The sequence below is a fragment of the Rhinopithecus roxellana genome, chromosome 12 (assembly GCF_007565055.1).
Source record: "Rhinopithecus roxellana isolate Shanxi Qingling chromosome 12, ASM756505v1, whole genome shotgun sequence".
In the NCBI taxonomy this organism is placed as follows: Eukaryota; Metazoa; Chordata; class Mammalia; order Primates; family Cercopithecidae; genus Rhinopithecus; species Rhinopithecus roxellana.
The window spans coordinates 33,226,747-33,250,493 of record NC_044560.1 but is presented as its reverse complement, the minus strand read 5'-3'; the positions used below and the strand labels follow the sequence as shown (position 1 = coordinate 33,250,493).

The 23,747-nt window shown below is 44.2% G+C and overlaps 1 protein-coding gene across 2 annotated transcripts; it reads left to right on the top strand.

Annotated features, from left to right (window-relative positions):
• Positions 1–5,440: 5,440 nt before the first annotated feature.
• Positions 5,441–23,660, top strand: LOC104676315 (pregnancy-specific beta-1-glycoprotein 3-like). 2 transcript variants are annotated; one of them, XM_030912987.1, is made up of 7 exons: positions 5,441–5,563; positions 6,788–7,147; positions 12,739–13,017; positions 15,736–16,014; positions 16,395–16,649; positions 21,640–21,724; positions 23,588–23,660. In XM_030912987.1, the coding sequence occupies exons 1-6, from the start codon at positions 5,500–5,502 to the stop codon at positions 21,672–21,674; spliced, it is 1,272 nt and encodes a 423-aa protein (XP_030768847.1). In that variant the 5' UTR covers positions 5,441–5,499; the 3' UTR covers positions 21,675–21,724; positions 23,588–23,660. The 2 variants fall into 2 exon arrangements, with proteins under 2 accessions (XP_030768847.1, XP_010379390.2); XM_010381088.2 differs by lacking the exons at positions 21,640–21,724; positions 23,588–23,660 and adding an exon at positions 20,095–20,162.
• Positions 23,661–23,747: the final 87 nt, after the last annotated feature.

The window sequence follows — 23,747 nt, the reverse complement described above, 5'->3', positions numbered from 1 at the left end:
CCACCCTGCATAAAAATTTCCCAGTAGAACTCAACACAGAGATACTGCCTGTGTGTTCCCAAAGGAAATGGATTCTATAAGAACATGTGAAAGCTGCAATTATAGAAAAGACCATGTAAAACATACATTATGTAGATGATTCTCACCATTCCTTTAAGAGATACATTGTAAAACATGACATTAATAATTATTCTAGAAGAATAAAGCATGCATACTGTTTTCTTAAATTAATTTTAATAATATCGTTCCTCCCATGTGCCCAGGCTGGGCCTCTGAACAAAATTCTCCATCTTCAGTGCCAATGCCTGAGAGGATGACATGGACTTAGGCCTGATATACAGCCATTGCTGTCCACCCTGCCCTTGCTGCAGGACAGTATCAGCCCAGGGCCCAAATTTCCTGCTGAAGAGCTGAGAGAGAAAATGGAATATCCAAAGCCTCTTACCTTTCTCCAGTCCACTGGAATGGGTACCAGTGCAGTCCATTTGACCCTGAGGACACCCACCTGCTGGTCTTTGGCTTCTAAGAGTCAGACCTCACTGGCTTCTCTGGGTCCCAGCTGCTTTCACTCTGCTGAGCCCTGCTCTTTCCCATGGGGGTCACTCCCCTTCCAGGCTTGTCCTCCAGCTCCAGCTGACAGGTCAGCCAAACCAGAGCCAAGAGAATGAACAAAGATTTCAATATCTAGTATATGCAGCAGAGATCTAAACTGTACAAGAAAATAAAGAAGTAGAGATGCACACAGCTCCCCTGACAACATTGTGTCCCAAAGCAATGTCTTTTGTGCCCCTCATTAAGGAGCTCAGTGTCCCTCACCACATAGGCAAGTGCTTCCAGCGTCTCTCAATTCCTCCACGGGAGGCAACACACATTTTAACACAGTACCTCAGCAAAGGAAGTGGAGATAATTTACCTAATTGTGATAAAGTTCCTGAAAAGATCCCTAGACTGCAAAATTCCCCTCCGAAAGATGACAGAAAAGCTTTCCAATTGCAAAACATTGGCCTCCTTGCTTTTAAAAAAGTACCCTTGAAAAAGCCAAAACAATTTTGCAAAAATAAATTGCAGAACTTGAACTTTCTTATTTGAAATTTCACAAAACATTACAAGTACTAAAAACAGAAGCTGCTGGCATAAAAACACAAATAGTGACCAAAGGGATAGAATTGAGAGTCCAGAAATAAACTCTCACCCTTATAGTTCATTGCTCCTGCATAAGGGTGTCAAGATAATTTAATGAAGGAACAATCATCCTCTCAAATAACGGTGCAGAAACAACTAGATAACCACATGCAAAAGAATAAACTTAGAGAACTATGCTTCCAACCATATCAAACAATTATCTAAAAATGGATCAGTGAGTTAATTATAAGATATATAACCATAAAAACATCTTAGAAACAGACATGGGGTAAAACTTAATGACCTCAAATGTGCAATAGATTCTCAGGTATGACCCAAATGCATGAGAAACAAAAAGGAAAAATAGATAAACTGGGCTGAAGATGCAAGCCTTTTATGCATCAAAGGATATTATCAAGAAAATAAAAAGACCAAACACAGAATGACACATAATAGTTGCAAATCACATAGACAATGGTTTCATGCCCAGAATATATAAAGAACTCCTATAACTCGATAACAAAAAGGCAAACCACCAATTTATATAAATGGGCAAAGGACTCAAATAGACATTTCTTCAAAGAAGATATGTAAATCATCAAGAGGGACATGAAAAAAACTCAACATCATTAGGAATTAGGAAAATACAAAGTCAAAGCCACAATGAGATCTCACACTACACCTACAAATATGGCTACCATTCTTTTCAAATGTTAAATAACAAGTGAAAGCCTTATGTAGAATTTGGATTCCTCATACATTGCTGGTGAGATTATAAAAACGTACAGCAACTAGGAGAAACAGTTGTGCTGTTCCTCAAGAAGCTAATCATAGAATTCTCATATGAAACAGCATCCATTCCTAGCTATATACCCAAAGAATTGAAACCAGGGACTCAAACAGGTACTCGCATGGGAATGCTGATCGCAGCATTACTCACAAAAGATAAAACATGAAAACAATCCAAGTGTTCATCAACACATGAATAAACAAATGTGGTCACACATACAAGAGAATGTTAATCTGCCATAAAGAGGAATGAAGCTCTGACATACACTGGAACATGCATCGACTTTGGAAACATTATGCTAAATGAAATATGTCAGAAACTAAATAACATATATACATAAAATTCCATCTGTATGAAACATCAAGAATAGGCAGATTCATAGAGACAGAGTAGAGATGATCAAGGTCTAGGGTGGAAAATACAGGGAGTTATTGTTTCAAAGATACAAAGTTTCAGTTTAAAAAGATAAAGTTTTCTAGGAAAAATAGTGGTGATGGTAACTTAACACTGTGTATGTGGTAATTCCACTTGAGTGGACATTTTAAAGTGGCTAAAATAGCACATTATTCACAGAACTGTGAAAAATCCATTTCTCTTATTTAATTCACCAAGGCTAAGGTGTTGGTTATGGCAGCTGAAGTCCATGAATACATCATCTGACCCAGTGTTTTCCATGAAACTTATCAGTTTTTCAATCAAGTTAGCTCGAAGCTCCTGTCCCCAGAAGAACCAGAGGTCCCAAAACAAGAGCTCCAGCAGGGGCTCAACCAGCACAGGTCCCATAGGGCAGCCTCGATGTCAGGCCCTGGATGGCATGTGAGGCTATAGTGATACAACCACAACGTGAAAGTGTAAGTGTTTTTACTACTTACAGACACTGGGGAGCACTCGGCACACCTGGAGACCACAGATAGAGAGGTCAGCAAGCCCAGGCAGGGAGGAGACAAGAACAGGCAAGCCAAAGACTTTAGTAAGTCCAGGTGTTATCTGACAGGTTTCCAGCAGGGAGCTTTAATGGATGTGTTTAAAGCGAGCAGCAAACACTGGGACAAGGAGATCATGCTGTGACTGAGAAGCGGTCACTTTAAATGTGAGGGCAAATGTCAGAATTATCAGTTTAAAGAAAGTACATGGAGAGAGAGGAGCCCAGCACACCAAGCAGGAGAGATACCTCTAAGATTTTATCTCTGGCGACGAACTGGAGAAACTTGAACCAGATACAGTATTGAAAACTACCATGGTGAGCAAGGCCTGCCTCTGATGTGAGGCAAATAAATTTACACCTTAAAAAATGAATGCCAAGGCAACGTGACACTATGAGCACTCATGACATCCAGGGACACCAGCAGGGTGTGGTACTTCGCCCTAGAGTCAGAATGTTGGGTTCTGGTCCCTGGGAGTGAGAAAATGAAAATGACTTGTCCCTGCTCCCCTGGCACTGATCCTCCCGCCCTGCTGCTCCCTCTTCTGCTCCCAAGCCCATATGCAGTGCTCAGCCCCAGACATCACTGCCCCCAGAGTATACACAGTGTCGCCTACTGCACACAAACTCACAGGTGACAAAAATCTGCGTTCAGGACATCCGATCGTGAAAGAGGGAGAACAGTGAACGTAGAGCCACAGAGACTGGGACTCACGGGGCTGGAAGGCGATGGAGCTGTAACATATGTGTGACCTCGCGTGAAATGTGCAGATCCTTGTGGAATAAAACACGCAGCCTGGCCTGGGACTTCGGCCAACCACACTTCCCTTCCAGTCCACCAGAGGGCGGCAGAGTCCCTCCAGCCTGAAGCCTTCCCAGGGAATGCAGACCTCCCTCAGCAGAACCCATAGCCAAGCAGGGTCCACCCTCACCAGGGTCACCTGGCCCGAATCCTCAACATCCTCCATGCTCCCCACACGGACTGTGTCAGCTCCTCCCTGACCTGGCGGCCGCCAACCTAACAACACTCCCTCTGCAGGCAGCTCCTGCCCCACACACCTGCTCCTTCCCTGGGCTCAGTTAAAATGATATTTCCCAGGGGAGCGCTGGTGCACGCGACGCCACACTGCGTGCTTTCCCCTGGTGACCTCCCTCCATCCTCATCAACTCTTTCTGTCACTGCTCCTAAACCTTTGCCCCTGCTTCATCTGTCCTGTTCTCTGGGGCATCCCAGGCCAAGCCTAGCGCTGACACAGAACAGCGGCTGCCTGAGGGCCCACAACATCCCGGGAATCAGTCAGGCACCCTGTGACCTGCCTGCCCGCTGCACCCCGTGGGGCTCAGAGCATGTGTGATGGTCACATACAGGCAAGATCCAGGATGTGGACACCTACCCGCGGCTGTCCCTTGGGAAGACAGACCTCTCCTGTGTCCCTGCCGGGGGAAGGGGGTATTATTGCTCTTTGTTCCAGAACACAACTCACACCCACCCACCCTCTCCTGGGTGAGCAACATCCCTCCAAACAGATTCTCTGACGACTGCCTGTTCCTCCTCTACAGAGAGCAGCTTGGCTATGTCAAAACCCACAGGACAGACCCCTGGGTATGTCAGCACATGGAGGGCTGAGTCCATCACGACCACGGAGTAAGTCGGGATGAATCTCTCCAGCTCTGAACCCCTGCTCTGTCCCAGGCTCTCCTTCCTGTGTCTCAACGAGCCATGTACCATGGGGTTCCTGGGTAACTCCCCACTTCCTCCTGCACCACCACGGGGAAGGTGTGGTAATCACAGGACAATCAGCTGGGCAGAGAAGAGAGGACACCAAAGATGGTCAGGAAGAAATGAGAAACCCTGAGCCCCAGCTCAGGCACCAGACCCCAGGGAGCAATAGAGTGACTGAGAACTGTCCCTTTGACCGTGGGACTCACAGACCCCACTGAGCAACCAGCACAGGCCTCTCCTCCCAAGAGGCATGAGAGATTCACCCTGGACACCTCCAGGAAGGACAGTCTCCTCTGGGATGCCCAGGTTCTGAATGTCCATCCTTGGAAGCTGCAGCCAAACTAGACACAATTAGAGAAACGAAGGGTCCCTGTCACCAGGCGACACACAGCTCACCCACAGAACAATGGGGTGTCCCTGTGACAGGGATCTGGTGCAGCTCCAGCCTCCTGCACTGAAGGGGAGAGCCAGATGGGGATGAAAGAGGGCAAAGGACGTGAATGTGCACCCGACCCAGAGCCATGGGGACAGCAGGAGGCTGAGGCCCAGAACTGTGCTGGCCAACCTACAGGGTATGTGTGTGATTGTGTGTGTCTGTGTGTGTCTCTTTTGTGTGTGTGTTTGTGTTTCTGCACATAGTGTCTGCCGAGGTTTGGTGACAGAATCACTGCTGAAAAAGGCAGAGGCCTCCGCAATTCCCGGGGACCTGACACACAGACAAAAGGAAAAAGAGAAGGAGGGACAAGGAGGCAGGACTGAGAGGGGAGGGGACAGAGAGGTGTCCTGGGCACAGACCCCACCCATGAGCCTGAGAAGTGCTCCTGCCCCAGGAGGAGGCTCAGCACAGAAGGAGGAAGGACAGCACAGCTGACAGCCATGCTCAGTAAGTTTCTGGATCCCAGGATAATCTCCACAGAGGAGAACACACAGGCAGCACAGGCCATGGTGCCCCTCTCAGCGCCTCCCTGCACACTGCACATCACTTGGAAGGAGCTCCTGCTCACAGGTGAGGAGAGAACTTCCTGTGAGAGGACAGGAGGAGGAAATAGAATGATTGGATGGGGTTTCCTGGAGAGGATGGGGTTCTAAAAAATAAAAGTCAGCACTTTGGGAGGCTGAGGTGTGTGGATCATGAGTTTAGGAGATCAACACCAGTCTGGTCAACACAGTGAAGCCCCGTCTCTACTAAAAATACAAAAAATTAACCAGGTGTGGTGGTGTGCTCCTGTAATCCTAGCTACTTGGGAGGCTGAGACAGAAGAATTGCATGAACCCGGGAGGCAGACGTTGCAGTGAGCCGAGATTACGCCACAGCACGCCAGCCTGGGCGACAGTATGAGACTCCGTCTCAAAAAAAAAAAAAAAAAAAAAAAAAGAGGAAAGAGGGCTCTGTTGGAGCCTGGATAGGGGAAAATATACCAGTGAGGAACAGGTGTCAAAACAGGAAAATCACATTGAACTGGAATTGGTAAGAGGTAGGAAAATCTCAAGTGTTCTCTTTTCCTGGTTAATCATCACTGGCCACTACATTTTGGAAAATGATAATAATAACTATTATCAGATGACACTTCAAATGAAAATATAAGCAGGGCATGAAACACTGTCTTCAGCAAAAAACCTCAACCATTGGGTAAAGAAAAAAAAAAATACCCCGGGCATGGAAGGTCCTTGGAACTCTCACATTCACAGGAGTCTGCAGCCTGTCCCAGGCACTGGGGTACAAACAAGATCACAAACGTCCCTGTCCTCATGGAGCTCATGCTCTCCTGGGCAGGAAGACAGACATGCAAAATGATCTGGAATGTGAGGTCAGGTGTTGACAAGAGCTCTGGAGGGAGCAGAGCACAGAAAGGTCAGAAATGGAAGACCCAGGGTCTCTGAAGGAGGTGTCAGGAAAGTAGTCTAATGATGCCCTGATGTGAACAGGACCTGAGGGCAGTGTGGAGGGAGCCATGCAGACCCCTGGGGAAGAGGATTCCAAGGAGAAAAATGCCGAGTTCAGAAGGGTTGAAGGAATGGGGGTCGTGCCGCTGACCTTGACCCAGTAGGACAGTAGCACACAAACACACAATCACACACACACAAAACAGGGGTGTGTGTATGTGTGTGTGTTTTTGTGTGTATGTCTTCAAGGCTGAAGATTGAAGAGATCGTCTCAGGACCCAGGGCCCCATCTTTTCACCCCAATACATAGGTCTCAATATTGACTGATGCTCTCTCCACCTCCTAGCATCACTTTTAATCTTCTGGAACGCGCCCACCACTGCTCAAGTCACGACTGAAGCTCAGCCAACCAAAGTCTCTGAGGGGAAGGATGTTCTTCTACTTGTCCACAATTTGCCCCAGAATGTTGTTGGCTACATCTGGTACAAAGGGCAAATAATGGACCTCCGCCATTACATTACAGCATATACAATCGACAATGAAACAATTATATTTGGGCCTGCATACAGTGGACGAGAAAAAATATATTCCAATGCATCCCTGCTGATCCCAAATGTCACCAAGCAGGACATAGGATCCTACACCATAAAAATCATAAAGCGAGGTGATGAGACTAAAGGAGTAACTGGACACTTCACCTTATACCGTGAGTGATTCCACATGATCCCTGGGTGTTGGGGGGTGGGAGTCACTTCTACTTTGCACACACAGGATGATCAGGCCTGGACTGTGCCTGTGTCCCACTCTGCATTATGTCCCATGTTGGGGTTTTGGCATTTAGTGCAGGACACACACAGAGGAGACAAACTTCAGCAGATCAGAATTCCTTTCCTGCCTCCAGACCCTGCAGACACTTGCTGCACAGGAAGGACAGTCTGATGGGGGGTGCTCAGCAGGAGGAGATCAGTCTCAGCCAAGCACCTCATGCCCTTTTCATAAACTTGACCCTGAGAAAGACCCTGGAGAACTGAGCAGGGCTTTGCTAAGAGGCCCCCTGAGATACTCTCAGAGAAGTTCACCCCAAGAAGCCTCAACTTCAGACCCCTGTCCCTAAATCCTTACTCCAGATAAAGCTGAGGAGCCTCTGCCAGGGCTGGGTTGTGGCAGGGCTTACTGGGACCGGGGATTCACCAGCTGTCTGAGGACTGTGTCTCCTGGAGCTGCTCACCAGCCAGGGCTCAGCCCTCAGAGCCTCATCTAGGCAAGGACAGAGCTTTCTTCACCGGAGACTCAGAGTGGAGAGGACAGAAAGACAAGCTTTGTAGGCCATCAGCCAACTGCCTTGTGAGGTTTAGGACACTCCATAGAAAATATAATGTCCCCGAAGCAGAAACAGAAGAGAGAAAATGTACCTGGCAGCAGCTTGTCCACAGGGATCTGACCTAAAGCTGTTCTCCCATGGAAGTGAATAATAATAAATGCTGTTTGTGTGAACACCTCCACTGTGCCAAGCATTAGGTCAGGTGACTGTGGAGAATTTACAATTTATTCACAGATAGCATGAAAAGCCACAGTCCATTTGCCATTTAGCTTATTTGACTGAGTGAAAACTGAGGCACAGGAAGGCACAGTCACTGAACCAGAGTCACACAAACACAAAAGGCAGATCAGGGTCACATGAGGTCTGTCTGCAGCCACAGGGCCATCCTCTGCTCCAGCAGAAGTGAGGGCTTATTCGATTACAAGGACCCCATAGTCATTTTTTGGCTCAAATCCTCTCTTCTTAGGCATCCAAAACTCATAGGAGTGAGAGCAAATGGTCAGCTGATTAGTCTGTACTCCAGAACTAAATCACCTGCCTCAATTGTCAGAGTCAGTGCAAAAAATATCCAGGCATCCCCCCGCTCAGATCTTAACCCCTATCACTGAACCTGAAATTCTGTGTTTCCCAAAGTGTCCATGTCATTGGCATGACAGGATAAAAGAGAGGACCTTGTTTTCGTTCCCCACTCACACCCTGCACCAGCACAGGACCAGTGAGAGACACACACTCAGGTGCTCTCACATAGCCAATGAAGGAATTGAATGAAGAAAAAAATGATCCATAACCTCTTTAGAGACTGGATCTTGGATGCAGAAACTTAGGAAGTTCTAGCCACACCTGTCCCTTGTCCATCAGAGGCTGACACCCATGTTTCATCCCCCCACTACCTCTTGTCCCTAAAGGCATCCCACCTCATGTGTAACTCTGAAGCTCTTTGGCCCCTGTAGGGTTTTCAGGGCTTCCTGGTACTGGACTGTGGAAATGTGGGCACCTGGTCCCTGGGGTCTCTGAAGTCACTGTAGGCCCCACTGTTCACTGCCGTGCTGCCTCTGTCTCTCTCTGCTTCTCTGTGTCTCTCAACTTCCTCCCACTTCATTCTAACTGGCAAGCCCTGTCCTGCACAGCTTCTTCCTCCACGTCTAGGCCTTCCCCAGACACTTCCTCTAATTAGCCTTACTGTTCTGTTCCCTTCCTGTTAACACTGTGGCCTGGCCCACCTCCCAGGAAAGGCACAAAAATCACCTGGAGTTTCCACTCCTGCCAGGCTTCATTTTGAGCCAATGTCCCCAGGTCACTAAGAGAATGAGCTTTCACTGTATCCCCATCCAGGGCTCTGTCCCTGAGGCTGTTCTGTGGACAAGACCATGGGACAGGGATAGGCAGCTCCTCCATCCACTCTTATAATTTCCAGACAAGTTCTTCTGGCCTCCGGCACAAGCAAAACCAATTTATCCCAATAGTGATTTGTAGTAAAGAAAGATTTTAATGAGTCCAAGTCTGCCAAACAGGAGGATGGAGGATTATTATTACTCAAATCAACCTCACTAGTGGATCAGAGGTTAGAGATTTTCAAGGATAGTTTCAGGGGCACAGGACTATAAAATGGGTACTGCTGATTGTTTGGGGATGGAATCATGCGTGCGGAGGGAAATGATCTGTTTGTGCTTGAATCTGACTCTAGGCAGGGACCACGTGACTGGCTGAGCCATTAGTCAAGGGTATGGATGAGGTCATCTGGTTACCAGAATGCAAAGAATGAGAAACATCTCAAAAGACCAATCTCAGTTCTACAATAGTGATGTTATCTATAGGAGCAATTAGTTACAAATTTTGTAAACTCTGGCCAAATGACATTTGAGCAGTAAGTGGTTATAGAAACTGTGCCTTCATTTTAGCAGAATTCAGTTCCCTCCTATAATCTTACTCTCATGGTCTTTCACCAGTTTTACAAAGGCAATCTCTGGGCAAAAGAAGGGTATTAGTGTTATGGAGGAACTATTATCATTGTTTCTTCAAAGTTAAACCATCAACTAAATTCCTCCCATGGTTAGCCTGGCCTATGTCCAGGAATGAGTGAGGACAGCCAGCCTGAGACTAGATGCCAGATGGAGTCAGCCATGCTAGTTTGCTGTCACTGTTGGAATCTTTGCACTGACTCACCAGGGTGTCAGAGGCTGGACAGGGCTGCAGTCTCCAAAGCCCATGGGCTGATTTCACCCATTTCACTCATGACTCCATCCTCAACCTACTATGGAGCTTACATTCCCAGTCAGTTTCTAGAGACTTCTGGTTTCCTGTCAGGCATACAACAAGCTTGAAATTTGTCACTCGGTTCTAACAGTAAGTAAACAGCTGAACAAACTCAAAGGTCAACAACTCGTTAAAATCCCTCAGAGATGGGCAGGCACAGTGGCTCACGCCTGTAATCCCGGCATTTTGGGAATCTGAGGCGGGTGGATCACGAGGTCAGGGGATCGAGACCATCCTGGCAAACATGGTGAAACCCCATCTCTACTAAAAATACAACAAATTAGCCGGGCGTGGTGGCGGGCACCTGTAGTCCCAGCTACACGGGAGGCTGAGGTAGGAGGATGGCATGAACCCGGGAGGTGTAGCTTGCAGTGAGCCAAGATCGTGCCAGTGCACTCTAGCCTGGGCAACAAAGTGAGACTCTGTCTCAGAAAAAAAAAAAAATGCTGTTAGAGAAATGAAGAATGCTTTTGATGCTTACTGGTAGACTGCACACAGCTGAGGAAAGAATCCCTAGCTTGAGGATGTGTCAATAGAAACTTCCGCATTGAAACAGGAAAGTTCAAAAAGAGTGGGGGAAAAAAGTGGAACAACATATTCTACTTCATATTTAATATTTTGCATTGACAAGAGCAATTTTTTAAATTTTGTAGTTGTGGGATGATTACCGAGGCTGTAACATACATGTAATGGGAATACTAGTAGTTTCAGGGACCTGTTGGAGGTGGCCAGGGGGTGCTGTCTGATGGTTTTACTGCCTGTGCCGCATACAGTTGTTTTCTTCGTGTGGGGGACACATGAGCCATTGGCGTATCACTTAGACTCTTCCTAATTCACACAAACTTAAACTCTAGTTGTATTTCTTGAGGTTAAGAGAAAATGAAGAAAGCATTTCACATACCTGTTTTGGGCTCCTCCCCATTTTTCCTAACTCTGCAGAGAAATTAGAAACGGAGTTCTTTCTATATTTACCATCATGACACAAATCACTTCTTTTAATTCTGCATCATTCCTTCCTTTATGCACTTGACACACTGACCAGTTCCGTCCTTTTAACGGGACTTTCTCTACTTAAGGACTTGCTAATTTCAAGTCACGTATGGCATCTTTCTTTGAGCATAAGGTGATCCTGCTGGAATTCACCCCACATCTAAACCTTAATTGGGTATCAAGACATATACTACTACCAGCAATTGATCTTGGATGTTTGGACCATCAGTAAAAACTTCCCCTTATGACAACATTTTAATGTCTCCTCCAAATTTTGTTTTGTTTTGTTACTAGATCAGAACATAACATGACGTCTAAACTCCTGACAACTTTTTATGGGAAAATTACAGTATTACAAATTGAGCATCCTAAATCTGGAAATCCAAAATCTGAAATGCTCCCCAATCCAACACTTCTGACCACTGATGTGATGCTAAAAAGAAGTGCTCACAGGAGCATTTTGGATTTTAAATTTTTCAGATTTGGGATGCTAACCCAGTACATCTACTGCAAATGGTCCAAAATAAAAAAAAAGTTAGCAATCCAAAACACCTGGTTGTAAGCTTTTTGCATAAGGAACACTTTGCATGAACTATAGGCATGAAGCTATATAGGAGATGTCTAGATTCTCCTCATCCTGCATAACTGAAAGCGCACCCCCCCCGGAAAAATGCCCTATTTTCCCAAACCCAGCTCCTGGAAACCACTATTCTACTCTCTGACTCACTCTGGAATCCACTGAGATGAGATGCATAGAGTAGTCAAACTCATACAATCAGAGAGTAGAATATCTAATGAGAGAAAGTATCTGCAAGACTTCTTCCCAAATATTGGTCTAATAGCCACCAAACACAAATGGTCCATGAGGGCTAGACTTCCATCATCAGTTCATATTCGCCCTTTCCATCAGTCAGTTTTGCATTTGCAAGCATCCACATGTATTTCTAGAAAGATCCACATGATCCTCACCTGCCTTCTACAGGGGGAAGGGAACATCATGGACACAGAACAGGGAACATGGTCTTGGTCCAAAGCTATCAGCTCTTGCTTGTCCCCTTCAATCTTTGTAGGTCATTCCTTGGACTCTGCTCTATCTTTGGAGGTCACTGGTTCAAGTCAGTCATTATAAGACAGCTGGGAAAACTGCCCCACCTTGTGGCTCCACTGCCTGATGACTGAACTGACCTCCAGGCTTGACTCTGGTCTCCCCTGTGTTATTTCTGCTGCTGTGCCCAGTCCCAGGCCAGGCTTCCCAGTACCCAAAGAGTTTAAGGACAATGGGAAGTTCAATTATCCATCTCTAGGATGTCCTTGAAAGGGAAGCTGCAGAGAAAACATACCTTGGGGGGCAAAGTAAGACTGAAACTAGGAAGATTCCAGCACTGCATGCTCCAGGTGAGGACCACAGGGTGGACCAGGCAGGCAGTTAGAGACAGAAGGACTCAGAGAGGCACCAGGGGCTGTGACTGCTGGTCCCATATCTTTCTATGACCCAATGCTGCTGCTCAATTCACACTTGAGAAAGAGTGTGCTTCTCCCACATACAGAAGGAAGCCTCACAATCTCTGAGCCCTCAGATTGCCATGCATCTGTCTTGTAACACACACACCTGCCATGGGCTTTTAAGGACTTGGTTCGGCTAAGAAGTGGGAAATGCCATCTCTGATTGAAAAATGTCTTTGGAGGAATGAAAGGTGCCACACAGGGCAATCTTCTCTCTGTTATCTGCACAGTGGAGACTCCCAAGCCCTACATATCCAGCAGCAACTTAAACCCCAGGGAGGGCACGGAGACTGTGATCTTATCCTGTGATCCTGACACTGAGGATGCAAGCTACCTGTGGTGGATAAATGGTCAGAGCCTCCCTATCAGTCGCAAGTTGCAGCTGTCCGAGAACAACAGGACCCTCACTCTATATGGTGTCAGAAAAAATACTGCAGGACCCTATGAATGTGAAATGAAGAGCCCAGTGAGTTCCAGCCGGAGTGACCCAGTCACCCTGAATCTCATCTGTGAGTATCTTCTCTTCCTCTGTGAGCCAGGCTGCCATCCCAAATACACATGGCCAGAGGCCAGGCCTCTCAATCCCTCTCAGGTGCAAGTACAGAGACCTTTACCCCTGGACATCAAAGCTGGCCATGACTACTGAGAGTAGGCTTAGGTTTGACCAACAATTGGAGAGAAGAGGCTGCTCCTGTCACGGGAAACTCAGGGTCCACAGCTTATGATGGGAGAAACAGGTCAATGTCTCAGGCTCCAGATCAGTGAACACAGCAGGGATTTGGCTGGGACTTCAGTGTTGTGACTTAGCTCACAGGGTCACTGTGGCCCTTCCACAGACCAGGATTTTCCCTTCCCTCTCACAACATCAGCTGTGACTTTATTCTCTTTGCTCCAGATGGTCTGGATGCCCCACTATTTCTTCCTCATACACCTATTAGCACACAGGGGAAGTCCCCAAGCTCTCCTGCCTCCCAGACTCTCACCCACTGGCAGAGCATTCTTGGCTGATTGATGGGAAGTTCCAGCAATCAGCACAAGTGTTCTTTATCCCCCCAATCACTAAAACATATACAGGGGTCTATGTCTGTTTCATCCATAACTCAGCCACTGGTGGAACAAATCTCATAATCAAGAGGATCATAGTCCCTGGTTAGTGGATCCCTGGAGCTTTGGCAACATGTTTTCCAGTGAAGTCTATCTGGCTATCAGGGAAGAGCCACCTGCCCTCTGCTAAGGGAGAGGGAAAATCAAAAACCCAGGACAGGGAATATGTTTCTGCTTCAAAAACACCAGCTTTTGCCTGTCCCCTTCACTCTTTCTAGTTTATTCTTTAGACTATACAGCAACAGTGAACAATCTGAAAGGAAATTAAGAAAAGAATTTCAATTCACATTAACATCAAAAGCAATAAAATATTTTGGAATAAGTTTAACCAAAAAGGTCAAAGGGTTATACCCTGAAAACTCCAAAACATTACTGAAAGAAACTAAAGACGACATCAATATGTGGAAAGACATTTCATTCTCACGGATTGGAAGAATCAATATAGTTAGGAAGACAATGCTACCCAAAGTGAGCTGCAGATTCAATGCAACCACTACCAGAATCCCAGTAACATTTCTTGCAGAATTACAAAAATCTGTCCTAAATCTGACCTGACAAGCTCTTATTAATGACTGCCACAACAGAGACACTGAGAAAAAGATGCAACCATGAAAAGGTGGAAAATTTTGATGACATAGAAAATAGCAATCAGCTTCTCTCACATCCCAAAGACTTCAAAAATATACAAGCGCAGCATGGCCAGTATGGAATTGAGCAAAAACTAATCACCAAGCTAGAAACATGGTGAGAGAAAAAAATAAAAGGGCAGGAATGTATTTGGCCTGCCACCTCCCACTTTGGCATACTAATCTGATGCTGAAAAGAAATGCTCACTGGAGCATTTCAGATTTTGAATCTTTCAGATTTGGGAAGCTAAACCAGTAAGTATATGACAAATAGTTCAGAATGAAAAAATGTCAGAAATCCAAAACACTTTTTGTTGTAAGTCTTATGTATAAGAAATACTCAGTCTGTGTGAACTATAGGCATCGAGCTGTACAGCAGATCTCTAGAACCTCCCCATCTTGCATAACTGAAACTGCACACACATGAACAACTTCTGATTCTCCCCACTCCCAGCTCCTGGCAACCAGCAGTTTCTTCTCAGATTCACTCTGGAATCCACTTACATGAGGTCCCTAGAGTAGTCAAACCCATGGAATCAGAGAGCAGAGTGTCCAGTGAAAGAAAATATTTGCAAAAATTCTCCCCGAATTTGTCTCATAGCCATGAAACACACATGGTCCATGAGGACCAAATTTCCAGCAGTTCATTCCCACCCTTTCCACCAGTCAGCTCTGCATTTTCAAATCTCCACATGTATTTCTGGAAAGATCCACATAGTCCTCACCTGCCCTCTGCAGAAGGAGAGGAAACTTAAAGAACCCAGAACAGGGAACATGGTTCTGTTCTAAAGCCACCAGCTCCTGCCTGTCCCCTTCACTCTTTCTACATCATTGCTTGCACTCTGCTCTGTCTTTGGAGGTCACTGGCTCAAGTAAGTCATCATGAAACACCTGCAAAAACACTGCACCACCTCGTGCCTCCACTGCCTGATGACTGAACTGACCTCCAGACTTGACTCTGGTCTACCCTGTCTTCTTTCTGCTGAAACATCCAGTCCCAGGCCAGGCTGTTCAGTATCTTCAGAGTTTCAGGACAATGGGAAGTCCCATTATTACTCAACTCTAGAATGTCCTTGGCAATGGAAGCTGCAGAGAAATCACATCTAGGGGGGCAAAGTAGGATGGAATTTGAAAGGGGCCCAGCAGTTGCACATTCCAGGTAAGGAACCCAAGGTGAGCCAGCCAGACAGCTGATTAGAGAGGGACTGGGAGGGGCACCAGGGGCTGTGACTCCCACTGACGTGTCTGTCCATGACCCAACACTGCTGATCAATTCACAATTGAGAAAGTCTGTGCTTCCGTAAGACAGAGCAGGCGGCCTCACAGTCTTTGAGCCCTTAGATCATCATGCATCTGTCTTGTGACACACGCAACAGCTATTGACTCTCAAGGACGCGGGTGGGCTTAGAGGTGGGAGATGCCAACTGTGATTGAAGGATGCCTGTGGAGGAATCAAAGCTGTCACACAGGACAAACTTCTCTCTGTTATCCACACAGCAGAGCTGCCCAAGCCTTACATCACCAGCAAAAACTTCAACCCCATGGAGAATAAGAATGTTGTAGCCTTAACATGTGAACCTAAGACTCAGGGCTACACCTACTTGTGGAGGGTAAATGGTCAGAGCCTCCCAGTCAGTCCCAGGCTAAAGCAACCCGGTAAAAACAGGATCCTCATTCTAGCCAATGTCACAGGAAATGACACAGGACCCTATGAATGTGAAATATGGGACCAAGTTGGTAGCATCCCCAGTGACCCAGTCCCCCTGGATGTCCCTTGTATCTTTGGTTCCTCTGTGGGCCAGGCCACCAGATAAAATCCAAATGACCAGAGGCCAGGCATCTCAGTCTCTCTCAGGTCCAAGTACAGACACTTTTATTTCTGAACACCTGAGCTGGCCATGACTCCCTGCCCTGGGAAAATCTGGGTAGGCACAGCCTCAACCAACAATACAATGGGAGGGGATGCTTTTGTCATGGGAGACTTGACATCTATGGCCTGTGATGGGAGAAACAGGTGAATACCTCAGGCCTCGTCTCAGTGAAGACAGAAGGGGTTTGGCTGGGCCTTGAGGGTGTGTCTTGACTCAGAGGGACACAGTGTCCCTTTAAGAGATCAGGAGCATCCCCTTCCCTCGGCTTTGTTCTCTTTACTCCAGATGGTCCACAAGTCCCCAGGATTTTCTCTCCATTGACCTATTACCGTTCAGGAAAAACCCTCCAGTTGTCCTGCTTCGCTGACTCTAACCCACCAGCAGAGTATTCTTGGACGATTGATGGGAAATTTCTGCAATCAGGACAAAAACTCTCTATCCCCCAAATTACTACAGAGCATAGCGGGCTCTATGGTTGCTCTGCTCGTAACTCAGCCACAGGCAGAGAACGTTCTGCATTCAAGAGGATCAAAGTCTTTGGTAAGTGGATCCCTGCATCATTGTCAATAGGGTTTTAGGTGGAGTCTATTTGGCTTTCAGAGAAGAGTCAGGAAAACATTTTTATTCCCAGCCTGTGTCCCATGGGCAGAAGCAAATCCTAAATTGTCCCCCTGTACCCTCCCAATTTGTCTCTACAGACTCTCTTCTCCTTGTTTTTCTGTTTTCTCATGGTTGACCTTGTGTCCAGCCTGGGAAAGGTAGGGAGTGGGCTTTGTCAGCCCTGAGCCCTATGTGGTGGAAGAGGCTTCACAGAGGGACAAGAAGGAGAGTCCTCAAGATCCAGTTGCTTCTTGCTGTCACCAACACATCCCTGTCCACCACCACGTCTTTGTTTTCTTTTACCTACTCCATGAGCTACAAGGAACATCTGAGGTTTTGAAACAAGCTCACATTTTTCCCCCAAATGAGAGGAGGAAGCCCCTTGGATGAGAGAGGAGCAGCTCAGACTGCTCCCTGCTCTGCTCTGGCCTTCACTGGTGACTGGTCCTGCCTGACTCCACCTGGGGTAAGACCAGCATGTGTGGAGAAAGAGCCCTGGTGGCCTGTCCTGAATGCGGCTAAATCGAGCTGCCATTTGAAGTGAAGCCTAGGCTGCAGGGAAATAAGAAAAGGAGCCTCGGGGCAGACTCTTGAGCTGTGTCCTGGCTCTGAAGTCACCGGGTGTATGAGACTGTGGGCACTGCATGTGGGACACAGCACAGAGGACAGTGAGTGATGCACACTTGGAGAAATAGGGAGATTCACCTCTGGGGCTCTGCATGACAGGAAAGGGGCAATGCCAAAAAGTGTGTATTTATAGAGTGTAAGACTACCAGGACACTTTATATATATCTAATATAAGATTTATCATTAACTATTTCTAAGTGTGTAATTTAGTGTTGTGTAACCATCACACTATCCATTTCCAGAACTTTTTCCTTTTACCATATTAAACCTCTGTACCCTATAAACAGTAACTCTCACTTCTTCTCCCCCTATCCCTTAGCACATACCATTCTACTTTCACCATTCTACTTTCTGTCTCTGTGTAGCTGGCTATTCTATCTTTTATAAATGGAATTATAGAATAATTATTCTTTCATGTCTGGCTTATTTCAGTTAGCATAATGTCTTCAAGGTTCATCCACTTTGCATGGTGGATTGGAATTTTATTCCTTGTTAAGGTTGAATAACATTTCGATGTATAGATATACCTCATTGGCCCACACACTTATCTTTCAATGGACTTTCTGTTGTTTCCATTTTTTGGCTATTGTGTGTAATGCTTCTCTGAACATCAATGTGCAAATATTTGTTCAAATTTCCTTCCATTCTATAGGCAGTATGTCCAGAAGTGGAATTGCTGGATCGAATGGTAATTTATTGTTTAATTTTTTGAGAAACAGCCACACCACTTTTTACAGTGGCTATAACATTTCCCATTCCCATCAGCAATGCGCTAGAGCTCCAACTTTTCCATTTATTTGAAAACACTTGTTGTTTTGTGTTGCTGTCATTGTTGTTTATCAAAGGCATCCTAAAGTGTGTGAAGTGGTGTCACATTGTGGTTTTGATTTGCATATCTCTATGTATTCATGATGCTGAGGAACTCTGCATGGGCTTATCGGATATTTGCATATCTTTCTTGGAGAAAACTCTATTTCAATCCTTTGTTCATTTTTTAATCAGGTTTTTGGATGTTTGCTGTTGTCGACTTGTAGTTTTTCATGTATTCTGGAAATTAATTTCTTATCACACTTATAATTTGCAAATATTTTTCTCATTTCATGGGTTGCCTTTTTACTTTCTTGATAATGTTCTTCAATATATAAAAGATTTTGATTTTTATGAAGTCTAGTTTATCCATTTTATTTGTTGCCTATGCTTTTGTTTTTACAACCCAGAAATCATTGTGAAATCCAATATCATGAAGCTTTTCTCCTATGTTTTCTTCTAAGAGTTGTGTAGATTTTGCTCTTACATTTAGATCTTTGATCTATTGTGGGTTAATTTTTGTATATGGTGTTAGGTAAAGGTTCCACTCATTCTTGCCCTTGGATATCCAGCTTTCCCAATATCATTTGGTGAGAACACTGTCCTTTCCCCATTGAACGATCTTGGCACACTCGATGAAAATCGTTTGTCCATATATGCAAGTATTTCTTTCTGGGCTCTCTGTTCTATCTCATTAATTTCTATGTCCTCCTTTATGCCAGTACCACACGGTATTGGTTACTGGGGCTTTGTAGTAAATGCTGAAATTAGGAAGTGTGAGTCCTCCAGCCTCATTCTTCCTCTTCAAAGTTGTTTGTCTATTTAGAGTCATGAGATTTAATATAAATTTTAGGACGGATTTTTCTTTTACTGCAAAAATGTCACTGAGATTCTAAAGGAGTTGTATAGAATCTGCAGCTCACTTTGGGTAGCATTGTCCTCCTAACAATAGTGAGTCTTCTAATTCATGAAAACAAAATGTCTTTCAATTTATTGAAGTCATCATTAAGCAATATTTTATGGATTTCAGGTATAATCATTTCACCGCTTTGGTTAAACTTATTCCTAAATATTTTGTTCTTTTTGATATTAATACAAATTAAGTTGTTTTTGTTAATTTCCCTTCACATTGTTCATGGTTAGTGTATTGAAATATGACTGATGTTTGAATGTTGATTTTATATTGTGGAACATTACTGAATTCATTTATTAATTCTAATAGGTTTGTTCCATCTTTAGGATTTTCTACATATAAGTTCAAGTTATCTGCTAACAGAAATAATTTTACCCCTTTCTTCCAATTTGAATGTCCTTTTAAAAATTCTTGCCCGATTTTTCTGACTAGACTTTTCAATACCATATTGAATAGAAGTGTCAAAAGCAGCATCTTTGTCTTGTTCCTGCTCATGCAGGGAAAGCTTTCAGTCTTTCTCCATTGAGTATGTTAGGATTGGGTTTTTCACATATTACCTTTATGTTGACGTGGTTTCCTTCCATTCTTAGTTAGAATGCTCTTATTATGAAAAAATGCTGAATTTCATCAAATGCTTATATTGATTCAATCTTATTACTGATTATAGTTCTATTCATATTTTTGTGTTTTTCTAGGAATTTATCTATTTCATCTAGGTTATCCAATTTATTGGCATACTATTTTTTACAGTACTTTCATAATCATCATTTTATTAGAATTGGTAGTAATCACTTCACTTCATTTTCTTTTTTCTTTTTCTTTACATTTTTTTCTTTTTTCTTTTCTTTTTTTTAAGAGAGAGAGACAGGCTCTCACTTTGTAGGCCAGCCCAGGCTGAAATATAGTGGTGTGATTATGGCTTACTGCAACCTCAACCTCCTGGGCTCAAGAAATTCTCCTTCTTCAGCCTCCCAAGATACTAGGACTACAGATGCAGGCCACCATGCCCAGCTAATTGGTTTTTAAATTATTTTGTAGAGGGAGGGTCTCCCCAGGTTACCTATGCTGGTCCAAACATCTGGCCTCAAGAAATCCTCCCAATGTGACCTTCCAAAGTGCTAGGATTAAAAGATGACCCACCATGCTCAGACTCCATTTTCATTTCTGATTTTAGTAATTTTAATTTTCTCTCTTTTTTTCTTAGTCAGTCTAGTTAATGGTCGTCAATTTTGTTGATTTTACTTTGAAGAATCAACATTGGTTTCATTAATTTACTCTATTCTTTTTCCATTCTCCATTTTCTTTTTATCCACTCTAATCCATATTGTGTCCTTCAATCACTGTGCTCGGGTTTAATTTGCTCTTCTTTCATATCCTGAAGTAGAAGAGAGCTTGCTTCATACCATTCTTTTAAAGGTTTCATGCAGTCAATGAAACAAGATGCCACACACAGACGAACCAATGTCAGCTGCTATATTACTACCATCATCATTAGCCTTGAAGTCAAATAGTCCTAGAATCAAATCTCAGATTCACCTATTACTAGCCATATGACACCGGGAGAGATTTTACACTACTGTAAGCTTGTGTCTTTTCATTGGCAAAATGGAAATAATGTCTACCTGACAGGGTTACTGTGTGAATTAAATGAGGTACAGGTAAAGTATTTAACACAGGACCTGGCACATAGGATGTGCCCCTCAACAGTACCTATTTCCATATATATATAGAAAAAGAGGTACCACGTAAAACACTAGAACATGGTTACTGAGTACTTGTGGGAGAGAAAGGAAAAAAGCTAAGTGCAAAGAATCAAGCCTGGTATGTTACTTTTTACCAACTGAGATGCATCCAGGTTGGGAATGGACATATGAGATAATTTATCATGGAAGACACCTGTGAGGGAATGTGGAGCAGGCATGAAGGTAGTATGGGAGAACCCACAGACCACTATGCAAAGCTGACTCCTGTGTAAAAGAAAGAGAAGGAAGTTTTAGGTATCAATGCAGTTCTAAGAGAGTTTTTGCCAGGCTGATGGGGAGTCCTCCAACCAGTCACCCATTAAAGTTAAAGAGAGCCTGAGAGAACTAGGCTTGCTTTCATGGTCTTGCTGGGAGCCTGTGGGAAGGAAGCTTTCTGTGCAAAGGAGGTGGTGAATTTGAAATGCACTGACCTGGGCCTTCTGTCAATCATGTCCCTGCCATGGAGACCTGGCAGGGTCTTATTCATGGTTGCCACAACAAAGACACTGGGAAAAAGATGCAATTATGAAAAGATGGGAAGGTCTAAAGTTCTAATGACATAGAAAATAGCAATCCGCCTTTCTCACATCTGAAAGTTTTCTAAATATCTGAGTGCAGCAGAGAATTGACAGAGGACTGATCACCAACCTAGAAACATGGCGAGAGGGGAAAAAAACTGCAAGAATATAATCATCTTCCATCAACTTTCCAAGAGAAATAATGTATTCCTTGAAAAAACAATTATAGAGTACCTCATGTTACATGCTGGTTCCTGAGGCTCCCCCCTGTAAAATAACATCACCTCCATTCCTTTTTTTCTTTTCTTTTCTTTCCATGACAGCTCGTTCAGGATTAGGACGTCCACCCTGGCCTTAATCCGATATAGCAGCTGTGATGTCATTTCTGTATTTCGGGAAGACTGGCAGGTATGATGGGCTTTTCTTTTGTCCCATTTCCTGAAGGGCTGACTGCCATGCTTGGGAGAGGGAGACTTATTTGCCTGTATCCGGGACTGGATCTCCTAATTCCTCCACCAAACTCCTGCTTCTCAGTACTAATTCCTGCAGTTCCCTTTCTACCTGGCCTTTATGCTCCCTGTATCCCACTATCTTTTAGACATAATTATCTCCAGCCTCTGCTCGTTCAAATGAGAAACACAATTTCACATTGTGAAACCCTCTTCATTATTTTTCACATCTCTCAATAGTGTAATTCTCTCCATTTTCATAAAGCTCAATCACTTCCTAAACTGTTGCTTGACTTGTTGTCTCCAGACTTTGAAACCTTCCTTGCGTAGGACTGCCTCATTACATTTCTAAAATCTAGTTAATTCACTTAATCAGGAATCTCCAGGCATCTACTCTAGCCTATTTGGTAAGTTCACATTTCTTCTATTTACTAATCCTTCTCACTTCCTTTACCTCTACTTCCTAGTATAATTCCTCCATCCTAATTAGAACTGTCTTCCTACACATCTCAGCCCCTTCACCAACATAGACATAACATTCTTAGTTCCAATGCTATGCCTAAAAACAGGGTGAACTCCCCTCCACCATCTGCACTACAGACTTAACCAAACCCTTCATCACAAGTAATCTCTGACCTCATGCAGAACAAAGACTTTAGGATTAGCCTGTGAACCTGAGACTCAGAACAAACCTATGTGTGCTTGAGACCTTTTCCTGATGACCAATTCACGTGTTCCAAAAAGATACAGAAATGAAGAAGGCAAGGTCCCTACCCCAGGGGACATAAAGCCTAAGACAGGAAATGAGACCTGAAAATAATCATGATACCAAAATAGGAAAAAAGTGAAGGCCACAAGAAACCAGAGAAATCTGATGGGAAATATAGCTACACATTGGAATCAGTGGAAAACATTTTTAAAAGTGGATGCTCAAGCCCCACGTATTAGTTTCAGTTTAAAGGTCTGGCGAGGGACCCAGGCACTGGTACTTTTTAAGTCTTTCCTGACACTAGAAACATGTAAAGAGGATGGAGAACTCTTGTTGTAATAGGTAGAACTTAAAACTAAATCAAAGATTTTCAGGTAGAAGTACTGGCATTAACTAAGGACCTTTTTCAATGTACATAAGACTATACTTTTTTGGCCCTAATTATTAATGGGCTACATGAAGAACTCAGTAATCCAGTTGGAAAACAGAAGCTGAATGTAAAAGTCACCTTAACTGATATGTTAAAGTATATATAAAGCATTTTCAAATTAGTGATAAGTGATGCTAAACCTTCTCTAAATAATATTTATGGGAATGTTAATAATATGAGTATTCTAGACTGGGCGTGGTGGCTCACGCCTGTAATCCCAGCAATTTGGGAGGCCGAGACGGCAGATCATGAGCTCTGGAGATCGAGACCATCCTGGCTAACATGGTGAAACCCCGGCTCTACTAAATATACAAAAACAAAATTAGCCGGGCGTAGTGGCAGGCGCCTGTAGTCCCAGCTACTCTGGAGGGTGAGGCAGGAAATGGCGTGAACCTGGGAGTCGGAGCTTGCAGTGAGCAGACATCGTGCCACTGCACTCTAGCCTGGGCGACAGGGTGAGACCCCATCTCAAAAAAATAAAAATAAAAATGAAAAAATTAAAAAAAATTAGTATTCTAAAAACTATATGAAATTTCTGGAAATCGAATATGTTATCAGCCATAGTGTCATATGTCACTGAAGTAACTACATTTCTATGTGAGCTGTGTCTTTACCACAATCAACCTAATAAAAATCTCATTAGATTTTTAACCATAGTCATTTTAAATCTTTGTCATTCCCAGACAGTTGCTTTGATTCTTCCTTGAAGTACTTATAATCAGCTACAGTCCAAAATTGCTTTTTCTTTGAGGAGATATATGGAAAAGACTCTGACAACGACTCTTGAATACAAGTTTCTGATAACTTCAAGATCATACCACTGGACTCTGCGAACTTTCAAAA

What these genes read in the sequence shown, in the direction of transcription:
- LOC104676315 (XM_010381088.2), top strand. Translation starts at nt 5,500, where the DNA reads ATGGTGCCCCTCTCAGCGCCTCCCTGCACACTGCACATCACTTGGAAG. An exon ending in AGTCCCCCTGGATGTCCCTT is followed by an intron (nt 16,015 to 16,394) that starts GTATCTTTGGTT and finishes TCTTTACTCCAG; the next exon opens with ATGGTCCACAAGTCCCCAGG. An exon ending in CAAGAGGATCAAAGTCTTTG is followed by an intron (nt 16,650 to 20,094) that starts GTAAGTGGATCC and finishes ATTATTTTGTAG; the next exon opens with AGGGAGGGTCTCCCCAGGTT.